Raw genomic sequence first — 20,778 nt, 5'->3', positions numbered from 1 at the left:
GTGTTTTCATGGTCTGATCCAGGCTTGTCAAAAACAATAGTAAAAGTGAATAGGACTGAATAAAATGAAAAATTGTAACAAAATTTTGCTAGTAGTGGGTTTGCTTCAGTTTGGTGTAGAGCGGGCAGTGCAGCCAGGTACAGCAGATGGTGATGATCTCCCTTGGGTCTAGTATGTAGAATCTACATCAGATGCATGGAGGTGGGCCAGGGAAGCAGGCTGTATGAGGGGAGGAAAAGATGTAGGGCAGATGCAAGATATGTTCCATTCTACTTGTTCTTCCTTGAAGGGGGAACCTTTCCCTCTGGCAATGAAATTAATCCAGCAGGGACCCCCTGAACTGTCCCATTTTTGCACTTCAAAAATGCTGGCAGGTACGCTCTTCTTTCCAATTACATCATGTCACTAATGCTCACAGTGGCTGTATCTGAGCATTGGTTGGGATCCAAGTGTGGGGTGGGAAGATGCATTAAAGCCTGGCAGGTCTGCTCCCATCTCCTGAAGCTGTGGTCCTTCTGCCAACCCATCCTCTGTTAAAAATGTATGTTTTTATGCATTATTCCTGCAGCCAGGGCTTCATGTTCAGCGGCTCATTTAGTCCCTGTTACACTTACTCCTTTGGCCAGGGCTCCCTCTTTCCTTTCCATTACATAGGTCAGGGCTGAAATAGACATTAAAACCCAAATGTATCATCACCATAAACGCTTCTGCTCACAAGAAACGGCTTTTTTCCATAGATCACAAACTCTCCTTTCTGGGTGACAGTACCAAGGTGCCAACCCCACTTCCCCCCCCCAAATAATTTGAGCAAAGATCACACGCCCAGGGAACCAGGAGGAGGGAGCAGCCAATACAGACAAAGACAGAGCAAACGGGCTCTGCCTAACTCTCCCAACCAGCCCCCTGCCCGTCTCCTCTTCATTTGCAGCAACAACAACAAAAAGGGGGAGGGATTTCCCCCCTCCCTTCTACCCAGCCACCCGGGGAAATAAATTATTTCCAGCCCGTGCGTTGTCTGCCTCGCCTCCCCCCCTCCCCTGTCACTGACACCCTGAGGGGCAGCCGAGGCAGGCGCTCGCCCGGCTCCCACCAGGTTGCCCTGGAGCGCGAGGGCGCGGCGCGGCGCGGAGGTGTGGAGACTGAGGCGGCGGGCAGAGCGGGGCTGCTTCCCCACCCCTGGCCAAGGGGGAGTCCGCGCAGCTGCCCGGCCGGCCGGCGGCTCCTCCCCAGCTGCCAAACTTCCCGGGCGGCCGCCTCGCAAAATTTTTTTTTTTTTTTTTTTTTTGCCGGCTGGGTTTCGGGTCGGCTGCTCCCCGCCTCAGCCGGCTCTGCCCTGCAGGAGCGTGCGGGGCTGGCAGCAGCGGCAGCGGCAGCATGGAGCGGAGGCAGCCGCCGCCGAGTTTCCCTCGCGGGTGGACTGTGCTGGTGGCGGTGCTGGGGCTGATGCTCCCCGGGCGCCAGGGGGCGGCGGGCTACTACCCCCGCTTCTCGCCCTTCTTTTTCCTCTGCACCCACCACGGGGAGCTGGCCGGGGATGGGGAGCAGGGAGAGGTGCTCGTGTCCCTCCAGCTCGCGGGGAACCCGACCTGCTACGTACCTGGCCAGGAATATCACGGTAGGTGCCCGCGCCTGGTCCCGCTCCCCCACTCGCCTTCTCCGCTGGGCCTGGGGGCGGGGGAGGGGGGGGGGAATTAGGGACTTGTGGCTAGCGAGGGAGCCCGCTGTGCGACTCGCCTCGTCCGCGAAGTTCTCTACGCCCCTGGGCGGGGTGTGTGGGTGAAAGTTGGTTGAAATGTGAATAAGGAATGACTGATTTGGGCTGGGGAAGCCAAAGGAATCTCCTTTCTCCCCACAGATCATCTGCTTCCACCTCTACATGCTCATTGCTTTCCCCGGGCAGATCAAATATATATAACCCCCCCCCACCCCCAGTTCTCTTATCAGCTGATAATATTGGGATAGGTTATTTACCTGGCAGAGCTTCAGTGTGGCTGGGAATCTCTTTAGAACATCACTGGGACACTTTACATACTTAGTCCTTTTTTTTTTAATATAGTGTTGCTTGCAATTGCATGGCTTGCTGGAAAAGTTCACATTGTTGAATGACCCACAGTGGTCTCACATTTTCATGCAATATTAGCCCCTCCTATCACAATACTCCTGATGTTCAGTGCTGTTAAACAACTCCATGTACCTATTGGAAAATTGCACTGTTTTCTTGTAGAGATTTATTTTCAAATGTCACTATTTTTTTTAGATGTTAACATCAGAACTGTACATTCTATATTAGACCAAGATGAAATCTTGCAACAGTCTGTTACAAACAAAAAATTAGCTGGTGCCTATATTTCAGACTATCCACATATTAATTTAATAAAACTGAAAATGTGGGCAGAGGTGTGTTTTACAGGACATATGTATAAAGACAGAGCCTGCTGGCTAGTTCCCTGCCATAGAGATTTAAGTACTTAACACTAAGCTATTTCATTGATTTAATTAGGACTTCAAGAACATCAAAATAGTCTCGACCTATCCTGATAATTTAGTAGGGCCTGCAGGTGTTTTCAGTCTTTGCTATTTGTACTAACTGTGACATAAAAGGAAAATAAGCGATTACTTATAGAGTTTGTATGTCATTTCTGATGTAAATTAGGAAGACAAATTAATCCTTGAGGGCTCCCTTCTACTTTGTTCCATTGTCAAAAATATAGTAGCCTAAAGAAGTGAATTTTAGTTTATCTGTATTTGAAAACAACTTCTCTGGATTACATCTGTGTTGTAAAACTGCCTGGGCTTTCTGGTCCCCATCTCTTAGGAAACACAGCTGCTTTTTAATGGAAATTCGGATTCTGAACATTCGTTTAGGTCCTGATCTAGAGCTCACTGAAATCACTGGAAGTCTTTCCATTGACTCAAGTGGCCTTTGTGTCAGACCTCTTCTGAACAGAGCTGACACTAGGCATAAGCATGCTGAGCAATTGCTTAGGGCCCAGAGCGGCTCAGGGGGCCCCTCTCCTCTATTCACTTTTTAATATGTGTTGTGTGTATGGGGAGGGGGGAAGGAGGGACCTCAAAAATATTCCTGCTTAGGGCCTGCAATGGGCGAGAATGGTCTCTGCTCCTGAGTAAACTGTAGTCCCTTTCCTTGATATACGTGCACTGAAAGAGCTGATAGGTACCATTTGGAGGTCACCAGTGTCTTTCATCGACTGAACAGCCAATATGATTGTGACACAGGCTTGACATGAGGGGTGATTGAGCTTTGTCACTCAATGTGACCCCAGGAAGGGAATTTATCTATAAGAGCCAAAAGTGAGAGTGTTAGGTCAAGTGTTCACAGCTTGTCTTGAAGATGGAGCAATCAAGTTTTATTGGGAGATCATGCACTGTAATTATGAATAACTTCATTTTTCTAACTGCCCAAACTGAAGAGAGTAACACTTAGGCTTAAGTAAATTATCCATTCATGCAAAATCTTTACTTCCCTGATTTAATGGATTATGTGTTTATCACCTTGCTGATTTCCCCACCACATATACATGTGTTTTAGCTCCTGTGAAATAGTTTACATGCTTTTGGTTTTGCCCATAAGTGCCTATGTAAACCAGTAATGGTATAATTTAATGGTATTATAATAATTTCTTTATACAGGAAGCCTGTATGTGTAGAACCTTTATAATCCATAGTCACTGTACATTATTTAAGAGGCACTGACTAAATCTCCTTCTCTCTCTTTGTATCCTTATGTAGTATTTCACAACTTCAGAACAAAAGCTAATTTTAGAATACATTTTAAAAAGTGAGGAAATTAAAAGTAAAAACTTAAACCACAATATAAAGAGAAAGATATAACAGCACTTGGTTAAAGATGGAATTAAACTCTTAACTTTGAATTATCTGATTATTATTTTATCTCAAAAAATTGTTTTATGTAAACATTTTTGTCTCAATGTTCTTGGTTTTTTTTAAAAACTGGATTAAAAGATGTTATAATTTTTTACTTTAATTATTAAACCTCCAAGGGAGTTCCAATTTTGCTGTCTATACTTTTTAAGATAGACAATGTACTTTTGATCCAATTGCTAAAAATCGTACAGAGCTTTCTTTAAAAAATAGTTTGAGGTCTATATATAGTAAACTGCTCGTGTAAAAGATGTAACTTAACCATATTTATATTTTCTCTACAATCTCCAATCTATATATTAAAAATCCAATTTTAGTTTTTAAAAGTTAATGATAAAACTAGGAGGAAAAAAGCTTTTGTTTTGGAAACTCTTAAATACTGTTTGTTTTTCTTTCCCAAAAAAATACATCTTGTTTCATGGCTAACACCTTATTTTCCAGGTCTCAGCCTGAAGTCAATGTTCAGACCCAAGTGTATAACCTTGAAAAATGTGGTTTATCCTAGACGTGGTGAAAGAGCTCTGAGTATGACTGCCTGTTGTGTGGATTCCAAGGCATTAGGTGAACAGTGATTGGACGTGTTATGGAGCTGACAGTTTTAGTCTCCCAGAAAGAGACTTTGAGGAGGTGCAAATTTTGTGCTGCTTTGCTCATGCTCTCTCCATAGATGTCAGTGTAGAGCAGCATCAAAGCCTCACAGAAAATGTGTATCTCTTGCCTTTGGGGCTTGTGCTGCTGTTATTTGTGGTTTGGATTGCTAAAGGACGGGAGAAATTATCACCCAGGAATGAAAAAATCCAAATCAGAGGAGGGTCCTTAAATTAGGCAGGGATGGCTTTGCCTTTGCTGTTTTGAGTTAGAAACAATGTGATCTTTATCAACTGCTATAACTAGTTTCTGAACACACTCTTACATGTCATTTTTGCGTACCCACTTTCAGATGTTGCCAAGCTCCCATGAATTTTGGACAATGGCCTGTATTTATCCTGATGAGTGATTGCAGGGACTCAGGAGATGAGTAAGCATCAGATCCAGACCAAAAATAATGCTGTTGGTTCTGATTCTCAACTGCCTTGCACGTTGCGTAGTCATTTGTGTCCAGACTTTCAAAAGTGCTCAGCATCCACAACCAGGGCCCAGTTTTCACCAGACACCAATATAAGTCGCTAGATTTTCAACATAGCTCAGTAAGTTATGTGATTATCCCTTTGAAAACCTGGACATAGGTGTCACAGAGGGAGTTGCTGGGTGCTGAGCTCTTTTGAAAATCTGGCCCTTGCAGCCTAATCCAAAGGCCATTGAAGTCAGTGGGAAGACTCAGATCCGGCCCTTATATATGTGCAGAGGGGATATAAAATGCTGCTAAATAGGGTTGCCAAGCCTCCAGGATTGTCCTGGAGCCTCCAGGAATTAAAAATTAATCTTTAATTAAAGATTATGTCATGTGATGAAATCTCCAGGAATACATCCAACCAAAATTGACAACCCTAAATCAGAATGATGTTTTACAACCACTTTGCACTGGTGTAAATGAGTATACAAGGTACAAGACAATGAGAGTCAGCTCATTGAATATGCCTTTTGTTAGGCCCACTTCAGTTGTATCATCACACATAATTTATTAACTCTGGCTTTATTCTCAATGTTTGCTTGAACTTTAAATTGTAGGTTGACTCACTGGATCATATTCAGACCGAGCACAAGCAACTGCTGCTCCTTCTAAGTCAGTCCTTGAAGTTGAAATTCGGTGCACTAATTTTAAATTCACAAAGAATTTTAAAGTATCTTTTTATACTATCATAGTAGGGAACAATACATGAATCAGTATTCTAAGAGCTAATCCTATTCTAATGAGTACAGAACAAAGTACGTTAAAATGATCTTAAATAAATCATTGGTTTATATAGCAATAGTTCTGAGAAAATTACACCTTTTTGTAAAATAATCTTATACAATATTTCCAATTTGTACAGCTCGGTTTTTCATGTTTGGTACATTAATTCAGTGCTCACTGCTAGGAAAAGAAAGGGAAAGGTACTAATTGCTTTGCTATATGCAGTCCCTGTATCACATCTGAAACATTTTTGTGTTATACACAACACATACGCAGACAATTATTTTAATTATTCGTTTAACAAACACAATACATTAAGAAAATAAATTCATACAATCTGAAGAAATCAAATGGGGCAATTCTGTTTTTAAACAATATGGTTTAATGTTACTGTAAAATGCAAATACACTGTGGGTCACCATTTGTAATGTAAAAAATATCCTTTAAAAGTTTTCTCGTAAGGAAACAAAAATAGTGAATTTTCAGATGCAGTACTGATGTACAATACAAAGGGAGTTTTAAATATGTGGCAATAATTAAGTGCAGGTGATTAAAAATAGTTTACTAAAATAAATATGGTAGGCCAAATTCAGAGAGGAGTGTAATCTGGTGAAACCCACATCCCAAGTGACTGGAAGAGAGGAATGCAGCAGGAGAAGCAAGTAAGAAAGGGTGTAAGAAAGTGTATATTTATTAAAGTGACCCCATTCTTTTACTTATAGTTCATACACACTGAAGAGCCAGAGCAAGCAGTAAGAGTAAGTAATACCAACTTAGAACCATGTAGATTCATATACCTGCTTTCACTCGTTTGCCCATCTCACACCACCTTACACATCAAGAGAGGAAAAACAGTCTTGTGATTAAGAAAATGAACTGGGAATCAGGCAATTACAACTGCAGACACAGGCTTCCTGTGTGACCTTGTGGAAATCGCTTGATCACTCTGTGCCTCTGTATCTCATCTGTAAAATGGGAGGTAATAATACCTTTTATCTCACAGGGATGTTTTGAAGCTAAATTCTTTAATGATCTGCTCAGATACTCTGATGAGCTCTATACAAAAATGCCTCAAAATACACCTCTACCCCGATATAACACGGCTCGATATAACATGAATTCAGATATAATGTGGTAAAGCAGCGCTCCAGGGGGCGGGTCTGCGTACTCCGGCAGGTGAAAGCAAGTTCAGTATAACGCGGTTTCACCTATAACGCAGTAAGATTTTTTTGGCTCCTGAGGACAGCGTTATATCGGGGTAGAGTGGGCATGATTAAAAATCCCTAAAAACCACCTCTGAATATGGCCCTGTCTCTGGAATCAATAAATATATTTTTTAAAGTAATTACTTATTGAATAAAGAGAACTTTAGAATATCTCCTGTTCTTATATATGATTAATTTTATTTGCTTTGGCAGATATTTTTTTCTTTCTTTAGCTTATTTTATGCTTAATTAGGGCCTTGAATTGGCAAGGCACTTAAGCATGTACTTAAGTCCATCCCTACTCAGTAAAGCTTGTATGTACTTGCTTAACTTTAAGCACATGCTTACTTCCTGTTGAAACACTGGTACTTAAACATGTGCTTAAGTGCTTTGCTGAATCGGGCCCAGCTGATTTGCTACTGGCATGTTGGTAAATTATACTGATCTTTCTTTATATAATTTATATTCCTCATTGACCTTCCCATGTCATCTGCAAAATGGGATAATATTTCTTCAGCATCTTATTCAGAACATTTAACTTAAATTTAGATCTCTATGGCAGTCCCTGTATTACTTTATTACCAGTCTATCATCATACCAATTTTTGTGCAATTGTATAATGGTGATAGGCAGATGGTTGGAAATATATATATATATATACAATCCATACCTAAGGTAGTTTAATACAGTCTTGTTAGCATTATTTATAAAATTACCACTTCATTTTTAGATTTTGTATCTTTAAAAACATTTAATATAATTGTGCAATGAAAATAACTCTTATTTTTTCAATTTTCAACCAATTTTTTTTGCTGCCCTTAACGCAAAAGTGACTATTTTCCCCAATTTTGCTTCATCTTTAGATCGCTTAAAAGCAGCTTCCAACTGTTTTCCCATGACTGATGTCAAACTGACATGTGCAAGCTCTAATTCTACTCCCAAAATAGTTTTCTTTAATGAGACTTACATTTCTATTCCACTTTCTATAGTTATTTTTTTCCAGAGCTGGTCAAACTTCTGAAAATCTCATCTAATGTTATCAGTTTCCATCAATGACTGTTGCTATTCTTAGATGTACTGTATATTGTCAGGAACTATTCCTTTGATAGGTACTGAAAAACTATGTCCAGTAATAGGTAAGTTCTTATAAAATGTTCCTGAAAATCTGACCCTTTTCCCCTTCATTGGTCAACCACATTACTTGTAAAAATAAACCATGTGGTTTAGTATCTCTTTATTTTAGCACTTTTTGTTTTATTCTTAAGGGGAATAGATAGTTTTGTTACCCATTTTGTATAGCGCCTATTCTTATATTAAATTCTTGTTTATGTATTTATTTTTGAGATGGCTATAAAAAGCAAAAATAATATGATGGACTCTGTAGTGAGAGGGTAACAGAAAGAAAATGATTGTGGGGAAACAGATCTATATGAGGTACAAGAGTGTAACAGTGTTACACAGCATCATTTACAACCACTGTTTTATATAAGTATATCCAATTATTCAAATAATCTAAAGTGCTCATTGGAAATATCCAGGAATAAAGTGTGAGGTGCAATATCAGGGGGTTTGTTCTGGTGAAAGTGAGGACAGATTTGCTTCCATGTTTTCAAATTTTGACTGTTCTATTGAGAGCTTCCATTTCACTCACTCATTTATACCAGTGTTTGGTCTGAGAAAGACTGGAGAGTTCCACCTTTTGGAAGCATCAGTTTCTTCTAAGGCCTTGTCTACACTACAGGACTATTTCGAATCTACTTAAGTCGAATTTGTGGATTCGACCTTATGAAGTCGAATTTGTGGATCCACAGTAAATACACTAATTCGAATTTCTGAGTCCACAGTAACGGGGCTGGCGTCGACTTTGGAAGCGGTGCACTGTGGGAAGCTATCCCACAGTTCCCGCAGTCCCCGCTGCCCATTGGAATGCTGGGTAGAGCCCCCAATGCCTGCTGGGGGGAAAAATGTGTCGAGGGTGGTTTTGGGTAACTGTCATCATAGAACCGTCAATCACGCCCTCCCTCCCTGAAAGCTCCGGCGGGAAATCTGTTCGCGCCCTTCTCTTCTCAGTTACAGCGCGTACGCCACAGCACTGCGAGCATGGAGCCCGCTGCGATCATCGCTGCACTTATGGCCGTTGTCAACTCCTCGCACCTTATCGTCCACCTCTTCCACAGTCAGCTGCTGAGAAATCGGGCGAGGAGGCTCCGGCAGCGCGGTGAGGACAGGAATTCACAGAGTGGCGCAGACCTCTCACAAAGCAGGGTACGCCGCGCCGTGGAGATCATGGTGGCAATGGGTCAAGTTCATGGTGTGGAACAGCGATTCTGGGCCCGGGAAACAAGCACTGACTGGTGGGACCGCATAGTGCTGCAGGTCTGGGATGAATCACAGTGGCTGCGAAACTTCAGGATGCGTAAGGGCACTTTCCTTGAACTCTGTGACTTGCTGTCCCCTGCCCTGAAGCGCCAGGACACCCGGATGCGAGCAGCCCAGAGTGTGCAGAAGCGAGTGGCCATAGCCCTCTGGAAACTTGCAACGCCAGACAGCTACCGGTCAGTAGCGAACCACTTTGGCGTGGGCAAATCTACCGTGGGGGTTGCTGTGATTGAAGTAGCCCACGCAATCGTTGAGCAACTGCTCTCAAAGGTAGTGACTCTCGGAAACGTCCAGGACATCATAGATGGCTTCGCCGCGATGGGATTCCCAAACTGCGGCGGGGCTATAGATGGGACTCACATCCCTATCCTGGCACCGGCCCACCAGGCCAGCGAGTACATTAACCGAAAGGGCTACTTTTCTATGGTGCTGCAAGCACTGGTGGACCATAGGGGACGTTTTACCAACATCTTCGTTGGGTGGGCGGGCAAGGTTCATGACGCGCGTGTGTTCAGGAACTCTGGTCTGTTTAGACGCCTCCAGGCAGGAACTTTCTTCCCGGACCACAAAGTAACGGTTGGGGATGTGCAGATGCCTACAGTGATCCTCGGGGACCCAGCCTACCCGCTAATGCCCTGGCTCATGAAGCCCTATACAGGCGCCTTGGACAGAGAGAAGGAACTCTTCAACTACCGGCTGAGCAAGTGCAGAATGGTGGTGGAGTGTGCTTTCGGACGTCTCAAGGGGAGATGGCGGAGCTTACTGACTCGCTCGGACATCAGCGAAAAGAATATCCCCGTAGTTATTGCTGCTTGCTGTGTGCTCCACAATCTCTGTGAGAACAAGGGCGAGACCTTTTTGTCCGGATGGGAGGTTGAGGCAAATCGCCTGGCTGCAGTTTACGCTCAGCCAGACACCCGTGCCGAGAGAATATCCCAGCGGGAAGCGCTGTGTATCCGGGAGGCTTTGAAAGCTAGTTTCCTCGGAGAGCAGGGTAACCTTTGACTCTCCACTTGCTTTCAATAGAAACTGACCCTGGGCCTGTGTCTGTATGTGTCGATTTCGATCTGCGGTTACATACCCCGTTCTCCAAGTTTCCCCCACTTCCAAAGCACGTTTTAAATAAAATTAATTGTTACACTCATTATTAATAAATCTTTGTTTTACTTTGCATTTCTGTTCAGTTGTTGAAACATGGACGCATACTGTGCTGGGCACGGTGTGCACTGATGTACAGACCGCTTGTTCCATAGAGGAATGACATCCTCCTGCTCCTACATAGGTCTCTGGGGTGGGGGACGGTTGCAAGTGGTTGTGCATCAAGGGGAGGGATTGCAGGAAGGGGTGGGTTTGCAGGAAGGGGCGAGTGGTGCCTTCTTTGGATAGGGGTTTGGATGACGGCAGTGGGCTGTGGGTTTGGGCGTAGGAAGGGGTGAGGGGTGTGGGGGAAGGGTGAGTATCTGTCCGTGGATGAGGGCTCTTGCTGGGGCTCAGGGCAGCGGAGAGGCTCGTTGCTACGGTGGAAGTGCATGGTAAGGGCAGCGTGCCTTAACATTAAGGGGGTGGCAGGTGCTAGGACCCTGGACAAGCATACACATCACAGAATGACCCGGGGCAGCATACACCACACAGAGTGACCCTGGTGCCTACTGACTGCAGTGTGTGTGTGCCCTGCAGTTGATCATGCCCCCAAGTCTGTACCCTGGTAATGTAGGCTATATCGTGCAATTATAAATCCCCCCCCATACACAAAAAAATCCTCTGACACGAAAGACGTGAGCAAAACAGTGAATAACAGCAAACAGCTTTTAATAATCTAATACACAGTGGGGGGATGAAACTTGGATTTGGGACTGGGTGAGCCTGTAAGGGAAGCACTTCTACAAAAGTATAGCGTGAGAGGTGTGTGGTACATTAGCGCTATGCAGTGGTGCAGTGACAGTTCTCACGGCCCCTACCGCCCCTCCGTCTTGTACTTTTGGGTGAGGGGGGGGCAGGACTTCTTGGCGGGGGAGGGCGGTTGCAGATACACTGCAGGGGGGCTCTGTCCTCCTGCCTGCGGTCCTGCAGAACATCAACAAGGCGCCGGAGCGTGTCCGTTTGCTCCCTCATTAGCCCAAGCAGCGTTTGAGTCGCCTGCTGGTCTTCCTGCCGCCACCTATCCTCCCGTTCGATGTGTGTGCGATGCTGTTGACATAGGGTCTCCCTCCACTGTGTCTGCTCTGCCGCCTCGGCTCTGGAGGAAGCCATCAGTTCCGCGAACATCTCGTCCCTAGTCTTTTTCTTTCGCCGCCTAATCTGCGCCAGCCTCTGCGAGGGGGATGCCGGGGCAGTCCGGGAAAGAGCCGAAGCTGTGTGATGGGAAAAGTAACTGATTTCCTTGAACAGATACATGTTTGCGAACGGTGAACACAGTCTAGTCAGTTTCTCTGAACAAGACCATACAGGGCAACAAGTCTCACGAGATCTTGGGACAAGTTCGAGATTTCGGAATACGCTCTCATTGGCTGCGGCATTGCACAGGAGAGCGGACAAGTGGGGAGAGACAGCTGAATCCGTCTAGCAGACAGTCCTGGTAAGCCTTACAGTACATTCTGCTTATCAGTTAATGGATAGCTGTGCCCTCCCGCTAAAGGCAATCTGGAAATCATATACTCTGACCCTTTTCCAGCCACTCCCGCCAGTGCATGGGAAAGATCAATGTATGCTTTTCCTATGTGGCCTACAACACGTGGCTGTTAAGCGAGGGTCATTGTTATGCAAAGTAAAAGTCAACCATTCACAACAGTAACAATACACTAATTGCCCTAATTAGATGCAGCATTTCATGAACGAGATCACCCTGATGTGGGTCCCTCGGAGTCACAAAGAGCGGATGCTAAGGGAAGCCCTGCAGAGACCAGGACCATATGCGGCCATGCTTGTAGAGGCGATGATTCCCATCTACATAAGGATGTCCTGGCGCGGAAGAGTGTGCTTCCACGGAGCACCCAACAAGGCACCTCTCCCCAGGAACCTCCTGCGGAGGCTTTTCGAGGACCTAAATGAGACCTTTCTTGAATTGTCCCTGGAGGATTATTGTTCAATCCCTATATGTGTGGACCTACTTTTCATATAGTTTTTCATTGAAAATTTTATATATAGTATTTCTATTTTTTATACCTGTTTTATAAAAAATAAATGTTTACATGTTTCTAGCACTTACCGCCTGATCCTTCCCCTGATTCAGAGTCCAGGTTAACAGCCGGGGAGGGTTGGTAGGGGATCTCTGTGAGGGTGATGAAGAGATCCTGGCTGTCAGGGAAAGCGGTTTTGTGTTCGCTGTCGCCTGCGCCGTCCTCCACAGACCCTTCCTCATCTTCCACATTGGCGAACATCGAGGAGGAACTGTCCAGGTTCACTATGCCATCCACTGAGTCCACGGTCACTGGTGGGGCAGTGGTGGCAGACCCACCTAGAATGGCATGCAGTGCCTCGTAGAAGCGGCATGTCTGGGGCTGGGCTCCGGAGTGTCCGTTTGCCGCTCTGACTTTTTGGTAGCCTTGTCTCAGGTCCTTGATTTTCACGCGGCACTGCATTGCATCCCGGCTGTATCCTTTCTCTATCATTGCTTTGGAGACCTTCTCGAAGGTCTTTGCATTCCGCTTGCTGGAGCGCAGCTCCGACAGCACAGACTCCTCACCCCACACACCGATCAGATCGAAGAGTTCCCAGTCAGTCTATGCTGGGTCCCTCTTTCTATTCACAGATAACATGAACTCCTCTGCTGGAGAGCTCTGCATCGTTGCAGGTGCTGCGGAGCTCGCCCCAATGTCCAGCCAGGACGTCAGATTCAAAGTGCTCAGACAGGAAAATGAATTCAAATTTTCCCGGGTCATTTCCTGTGTGGCTGGTCAGAGAATCCAAGCTCGGACTGCTGTCCAGAGCGTCAACAGCGTGGTGCACTGTGGGATAGCTCCCGGAGCTACTAAGTTCGATTTGCATCCACACCTAGCCTAATTCGAGCTAGCCATGTCGAATTTAGCGTTACTCCACCTGCCGGGGTGGAGTACCAAATTCGAACTAAAGAGCCCTCTAGTTCGAATTAAATGGCTTCCTGGTGTGGACGGTTGAGCGGTTAGTTTGAATTAACGCTGCTAAATTCGAATTAAAGTCCTAGTGTAGACCAGGCCTAAGTGAAAGAGGCATGTAGAATCTATTGGTCTCAGGAGTCCAGTGAGGCACAGGGATGCAAGGGCTGGAAGGTGGTGGCAGAGAAGAGAAAAGTATTAAGAATAAGGAAAATGTTATTGCTAAGATCTCTTCTCTCTCCCCTATTTTATAAAAACTCCACAGTAGTGGGGACACTTCCACAGGACATATAAAAGGAATTCTTCTGAGCTCAGCATCGGCAAAATACATCCAATTCACCAATGTTTACATAATGCATCCTACTGAGATTCCATTGTAGTCAGAATATATTCTCTTGAATAAACTAGATATGGAGATATAAAATGATTTCTTAATATTCTTCTCTATTCTCTATATAGTCTATATTATGAGTTTGTCATATTTTAGCTTCAGGACATAGTGTAAGGCCCATCTCTTCTCTTAAGTTTGTGCCTGATTGTGTTGTTATGGTCTTAGTATATAGCTGAATGATGTGTGTGTCTTTTAATTTTGAAATTATGGTATAACTCCAAGACCAAATGATGGGAGCGTTTGTAAATTAAAAATAAAGATCTGCTTTTGAGATCCAGATCCCAAAATTGAACAATGCCAGACTTATTTCTATGAAGTTAGTAAGAAAAGTATAGACAGCATTACTGCTGACAGCCTTTTGCAGACAGTAGTGTTTCACTAGAGATTTAAAACTGTAAAGAGTTCAGCTACCATCATTTTTAATTCTGGGTCCAAATATGTGGTCAACAGATGGCTCAGTTATAGATATTGTCGTACTTGGGTTTTGTGGAGGGAGGTTCAAGGTCCAAACAGACCCAAGTGATTCATTCTTACACATTTGCAAGAGTGGCATAATACTCTTTAAATCCTTTCCTCCTGTCATCAGAGGGTTGCCTCCTCCTATAAGGAAGGCTGCATTGTCCCACATTACAGAAATCAGAATTGACATATAGAAATGGATTGTGTATTAAAGCTGGGGTGCCAAAATTATTGCAGGAGAGGAGAATTATTATTGTTTGCATTAAGATAGTGCTCAGTATATACTAGGTGCTGTATACACAGAGAGGAAAATATTATTCCTGGCTCAAGGAGCTTAGTCTAAGATCCAGATCATGCACTGAGGTCTGTGTGGCTGCAAAGGCCCTCCCACATAGAACTCATTGCATTATTGAAACCTGTCACACACCAATGTGTAGGTGGTGTGACCTAGTGGTCAGAGCAGGAGTCTTACCTGGTGGTAGAAGCAGAATCAGAGGACAGAACTAGAGGTGTGGTCAGTAGGCAAAGCCAATGGTCAGAGCACGGGGAGTCAGGAACCAGAATAGAACCAAAGGGCAGAGCTGCAGTTGTGTTCAGGAGACAAGTCAGTGGTCAGAAATAGGAGTTAGGAATCAGGAGTTCAGAGGTAGGCAGAGATAGGGCTGGAGTGGAGCAGGCAAGGAGGGTGGAGAAAGGACTGGGCAGTGGAACTCTGGGCATGGAACGCATTGAACAGGCACTGTGCTGCTCTTGCTACAGGGCTTAAATGGGGACCTGTTGGCCCTTCTGACCAATCAGGGAGCACAGTCAGTTAGTGAGGGTTTATTGTGCTCTACCAAGTTCATTGCATTGCTAGGCAACAAAATCCACAGATAGCTGAGTTCTTGATGGTACCTCCCTGCTCCAGGGCTCCTCCCAGGGACCCTCAGTTAGGGAAGAAGTTGTCAACGAGTGGTTTAAAGAGACAAACATGAAAGATGGGGCACATCTTGAAGGATTCTGGGAGTTGAAGCTTGCAGGCCACTGGGTATATTTGTTCAGTGATCTGAAAAGACCGAGGTATTGGTAGTCAGGTTTGGCTGAAGGATGGTCTGTTCTCAGTTTTTAAGTCAAAAGCCAAACCTTATCCCCTGCTGAAAGGTTTGGGGCAACATGTCACTTTTGATCGGCATAGTGCTTATGTTCTTTGAGTTCCTGCTGTGTTTCCTGAAAATGGTTTCTTCAGACGGGCACAGAGGCCACATGACCCAACATAGTTTTTAACCTCAGTTCAGAAGTACCTAGCAATCAGCGTCCAGATTTTCAATTGGCCGAAATGTCCCACTATGGGCATGTCATGGCACAACCGTAGTGCCTGAAGCTTCCCTTGTGAATGTAGAGATGATCCCCATGATAAAGGATGTCTTGTTGTAGATGAAACTTTAAATCTGGGGAAGCACTGTTGGCTCTTAGAGTTTGGGTGCATATTTGGTGATGTACCTGACATCCTGCTGGAGGGTGCGGAAAGCAGCTTCTGCAGAATGTTCTCAATTAGGGCTATCCAAAATGCTTGCTGTTGTCCATACAAAGCTCTCGAAATGTTCATGGAGAGGACTGGTCCTTCAGGAGTAAGAATGACCACTTGAGGACCTCTCTGGTGAGCAGGCTAAGTTCTAATCCCACTCAGGACTAATCCATGGGGTAAGACTGTGGCTGCAACATGAACTGGAGATGACATTGGTTAAGAAACCCATAAAATATGGCATGATCCCCATCAATTTATTGGGTAGGGCCAGCTTGGGTTCAGACAGTAAATGTGAGAGTTGGGGGGACAGAAGATGCTCTGGGCTTGTACCTGGCCTGGAGTGCTGCATTCTGGTCATGTAGAAGTTCTTGCAGGACCCCAGCACTGTCTGAGAAGGTGGGTTTGGCTCCTGTTGGGGCTGTTCTGGAGGGGAGCTTCATGGCATGGGCAAAGTCCCTACTATCTTCTAGTGGGCTGCTCAAACTGTCACACACAAGCTAGTGGTTGGCCTAGTGGTTGGAGCAGAATCAGAGGACAGAACCAGAGGCGTAGTCAGTCAGAGCCCAGGGGACTGAGCCTGGAGGTAGCTGAGTTTCTGACAAAATCTAGGAAGCCATGCAACATTTAAAGGATGGTGGAGAAGGATATAATTAAAATATCCATGCAATTCTTACGTATTTGTTTTTAGTATAAATATTTATATACATTTTATACATCAGATCTATATGTTTCAAATTGATAAAAGAACAGATTTTTACACAACATAATTTATCTATGGAACTCATTGAGAAGATATCAATGGGACCAAAAGTTTAGCAGGATTAAGAAAGAATCAGACAATTATAAGGATAATGAAAATTGTTACAGTTATGTTAGATACCATAGGATAAAAATATACATATTTAACACCATATATACCCTTGTGCTTCAGGGCATAAGCCAACTGCTGACTGTCTTGTGGGCAGGTTTTTCCATTGTGGTGGTTTTCTTTTTTCTTCTTGTACTTTCCTCTGCAGCATTGTGCATTGGCCATTCTTGGAGACAGTATAACAGACTAGATGGACTATTGGACTGATTTGGTATAGCAAGTCCTATGTTCCTATTATTGTTAGATTTTTGGAAATAAATTGTAGCTATTTCCCCTTATTTTGTGAAAATGGCTTTATTAATAGCAGAATATGCTAGCATGTAGAATAGAGTCTAATGTGACCACCTTTGAAACACCCTAAGTAGTCAAAGGGTTTATATACATGGACTAGCAATACTCACTAGGGCTGTGATTTCTAAAGCACACTAACAGGTCGTGCTCAGAGTGGTCCATGTAGACTCTGTTGATGTGCAATAAAAGTCCCCTAGTGAGCACCAGCCGGGGCTACATGGACCAAATAATATGCAACACATTAATGTGCTTTAGAAATCACACCCCTGTAGTATACATTATCTCACTATATAGACAAGTCCTAAGAGGAATCCAAAGACATGATCCCTACTCCTGAAACACTTTCAGGATTAATTTAGTGGCAGCAAAATCTTAATTTATTTCTCCCCCTATTGAAACAGATTCACCAAATTAAGCAGGGATCAGACATTGTCAGAATGCCCTGTAACTTTCTGTATTTGATTATATACTTCCTCAGTCTGCATTTTAAAATGCCATGGTTTTGAAATACTGTGTCATTATTTGCATATCACTTATTATCAAATCACTTTAATTCTGAGGTAAAAAATGAGGGATGCTCCCACATTTATCTTTTATTTATTATGTCTGGGTTATGCCCTAGGACTGACCACCAGATTTGTCATGGCATTGTTAGTTATATAACCAGGAAAGGAAACAACATTATCTGACCTTCTAGAACATAAAATCTTCCTTAATGATCCTAGAGTTGCTATGAGGATTTCAATAGCCTCTGATGAAAGTTTCAATCTTTTTTACATGCTTCCTTTCTTTTGTTAACATTTCCTGCTTTCTCATAATGCATAAAGGTGTACAGTGTATAAATGTGTATCTGGAATATTTATTTTATTCCAACTTTTTCCAGTTTTCCCCAGCCAATGGTCTAGGCACATGACAAACACTTACGATGCAACATTTAAAATCTGTATAATCACAAAGAATAGACTGCCTGTGAAAGAGACCTTCCCAGCCTCCAGGAAGATTCCCTCTCATCAATCCCTCCTCCTGTCCTTTGTCTCCAACCCTTCCCTAGAAAAATCCTAGAAGAATGGGGAAATCTTACAGTGTCCTGAAGGTCACCATATCCAGTCTCGTTATAGTAATATCGGTCACCCAGGAATATGGAGAGAATAATATTTATGAGTCCATAGTTTTCATTTTCCTTAATCATTATCTTCTCCTAGTCTTTTAAAACAGGAACATATGATGGAACATGTCCTCAGCTGGTGTAAACTGGCATAGCAATCATGGGAACTGAAAATCTGGCCCATGATATTGCTGAACAAAAGGAGCTTAATAAATCCATCTGATCCATTCCTCCTTTGAGATAGTAGCTTTACCTTATAATGTTTTTTCTTAACAGTTGTTTAGCTCCTATATGAAAAATATATTTGCACTACTTTCTATTTCAACTGTATTAAATTAATAGCTGTTATCATCATTTTTTATTTCCTAAAATAATGTCTGTCAAGGTATTTATCACTGATCTTCTTTTAATGACTCTGTGTAGTGTATCCTTAACTCAATTTTAATGTTCTAGGAATTACCCTGTTCTCTACAGATCTGTTACAATGGATAGGTATGTCATCTGTTTACAGCTTGGAGTCGGAACCAGACGTGGCAGTAGGAGAATGGCTCCCTCCTCCCTCCAAAATTCCCTTCTGTGTATCTGCATCCCCAGCAGACCTCTGTGCAGCAGAACTTTTCTGAGAGAAATTCCAAAATTTGATTTCAAATTTCTGACTAACAGTTCAGCTCAATGTGTCTGTCCAATTCCCGGTCATCTCCAATTCCCAGCTATTTATTCCTACTCTTTATTTCCTATCCTTTAAACAGTTACTGAACAATAAGAGGACCTTCTCTCTTGTCCCATGACTGACTATTTTGCTTAAGAGCCTTTGGTGAGGGACCCTGTCAAAGGCTTTCTGAAAGTCCAAGTACACTATATCCATTGGATCACCCTTGTCCACCTGTTTGTGGAGCCCATTAAAGAATTCTAGTAGATTGGTAAGTCATGATTTCCCTTTACAAAACCGTGTTGACTCTTCCCAACATTATGTTCATCAAGGTCTGAAAATTCTGTTCTTTACTGTAGTTTAAACCAATTTGCCTGCTACTGAAGTTAGGCTTACCAGCCTGTAGTTGCCAGGATCGCCTCTGGAGCCTTTTTAAAAAATAGGCGTCACATTAATTATATGCTAATCATCTGGTACAGAGACTGATTTAAGTGGCAGATTATATACCATGGTTCTTCAATTTCATATATGAGTTCCTTTGGAACTCTTGAGTGAATACCATCAGGTCCAGGGGACTTATTACTCTTTAATTTATCAATTTGTTCCAAAAACCTCCTCTATTGATACCTCAATCTGGGACACTTCCTCAGATTTGTCATCTAAAAAGAATGGCTCGGGTGTGGGAAGCTCCCTCACATCCTCAGCATTGAAGACGCAAGCAAAGAATTCATTTAGCTTCTTTTCCACAGCCTTGTCTTCCTTGGGTGCCCCTTTAGCACCTTGATCATCCAGTGGCCCCAGGCTTCCTGCTTCTGATGCAAATCCAGTCGGATTCCACTGGGATCAATCCTGGGTCTGGTATGATTCTGTATTTTAATTAATGACTTGGATAATGGAGTGGAGATTATGTTTATAAAATTGCAGATAACACCAAGTTGAAAGGAGTTGCAAGCACTTTGGAGGACAGGATTAGAATTCAAAATGACCTTGACAAATTGGCAAATTGGTCTGAATTCAACAAGATGAAATTCAATAAAAATAAATGCAAGGTACTTCACTGATGTAGGAAAAATCAAATATACAACTATAAAATGGGAAATAACTAGGTAGGTGGTAGTGCTGCTGAAAAGGATCTTGGGGTTAAGTGGATCCCAATTGAATATGAGTCAACAATGTGACGCACTTGCAAAAAAGACTATAATTTTGGGGTGCATTAACAGGATTGTCATATGTAAAAGAGGTAATTGTCCCACTGTACTCAGCACTGGTGAGGCCTCAGTTGGAGCACTGTGACCAATTCTAGATGCCACACTGTAGGAAAGATGTGGAGAAATAGGACAGAGTCTAGAGGAGAGCAACAAAAATGATACATGGTTTAGAAAACCTGACCTATGAAAAAAGGTTAATAAAACTGGGCATGTTTAGTCCTGAGAAATAAAGACTGAGGGGGTACCTGAAAACAGTCTCCAAATCCATTAAGGTCTGTTATAAAGAGGACAGTGATGAATTGTTTTCCATGTCCACTGAAGCTAGGACAAAAAGTAATGGGTTTAATCTGCAGCAAGGGAGATTTAGGTTAGATATTAGGAAAAGCTTTCTAACTATAAGTGTAGTTAAGCTCTGGAATAGGCCTTCAAGGAAGATTGTGGAATCCCCATCACTGGAGGGTTTAAGAACAGGTTGGACAAACATGTCAGGGATGGTCTAAATGAACTTGGTGCTGCCACAGTGCAGCGGGCTGGACTTGCTGTTTTCTCAAGGTCCCTTCCAGCCCTACATTTCTGTATTTTTATGAAATAATGAAAGTATAATTTGACTCCCTCTACATGCTTTCACAAACAATGCTAACATGGGTGAACGCTATTGTAACCCTGAGCCCCCTCAATCCCATATCCAAAAGTTTCTCTCTGAAAAAGACAGTGATACACAAATCTGTTTCATGCAGGTATATGTGGCACTCATCAATGAGATTAGACACACAGGCAAATCAGTTCTCAGCTTTCTTAGTTCTATAGTGGGAAACTTTATGGAAAGCTGAATCTATTCACGGAGTCATTGGAAAAGTAGATTTGCAATACTGGCTCCTGTCAGACACTGTAGAAAGGAAGACAAATCAGATG

The 20,778-nt window shown here is 43.3% G+C and overlaps 1 protein-coding gene across 1 annotated transcript in view; it reads left to right on the top strand.

The window, feature by feature from the left end:
• The first annotated feature begins 1,359 nt into the window (after positions 1–1,359).
• RELN (reelin) overlaps positions 1,360–20,778 on the top strand; it is a 473,567-nt gene continuing 454,148 nt past the window's right edge. Inside the window, exon 1 of the mRNA XM_045031243.1 lies at positions 1,360–1,615. Coding sequence (XP_044887178.1) covers positions 1,375–1,615 — 241 coding nt within the window. The 5' untranslated portion in view covers positions 1,360–1,374. The remainder of the gene's footprint in view (positions 1,616–20,778) is intronic.

Source organism: Mauremys mutica, chromosome 1 (genome assembly GCF_020497125.1).
Source record: "Mauremys mutica isolate MM-2020 ecotype Southern chromosome 1, ASM2049712v1, whole genome shotgun sequence".
In the NCBI taxonomy this organism is placed as follows: Eukaryota; Metazoa; Chordata; order Testudines; family Geoemydidae; genus Mauremys; species Mauremys mutica.
Note: the sequence above shows the minus strand (reverse complement) of the source record. Positions and strands in the feature narration are given on the sequence as shown.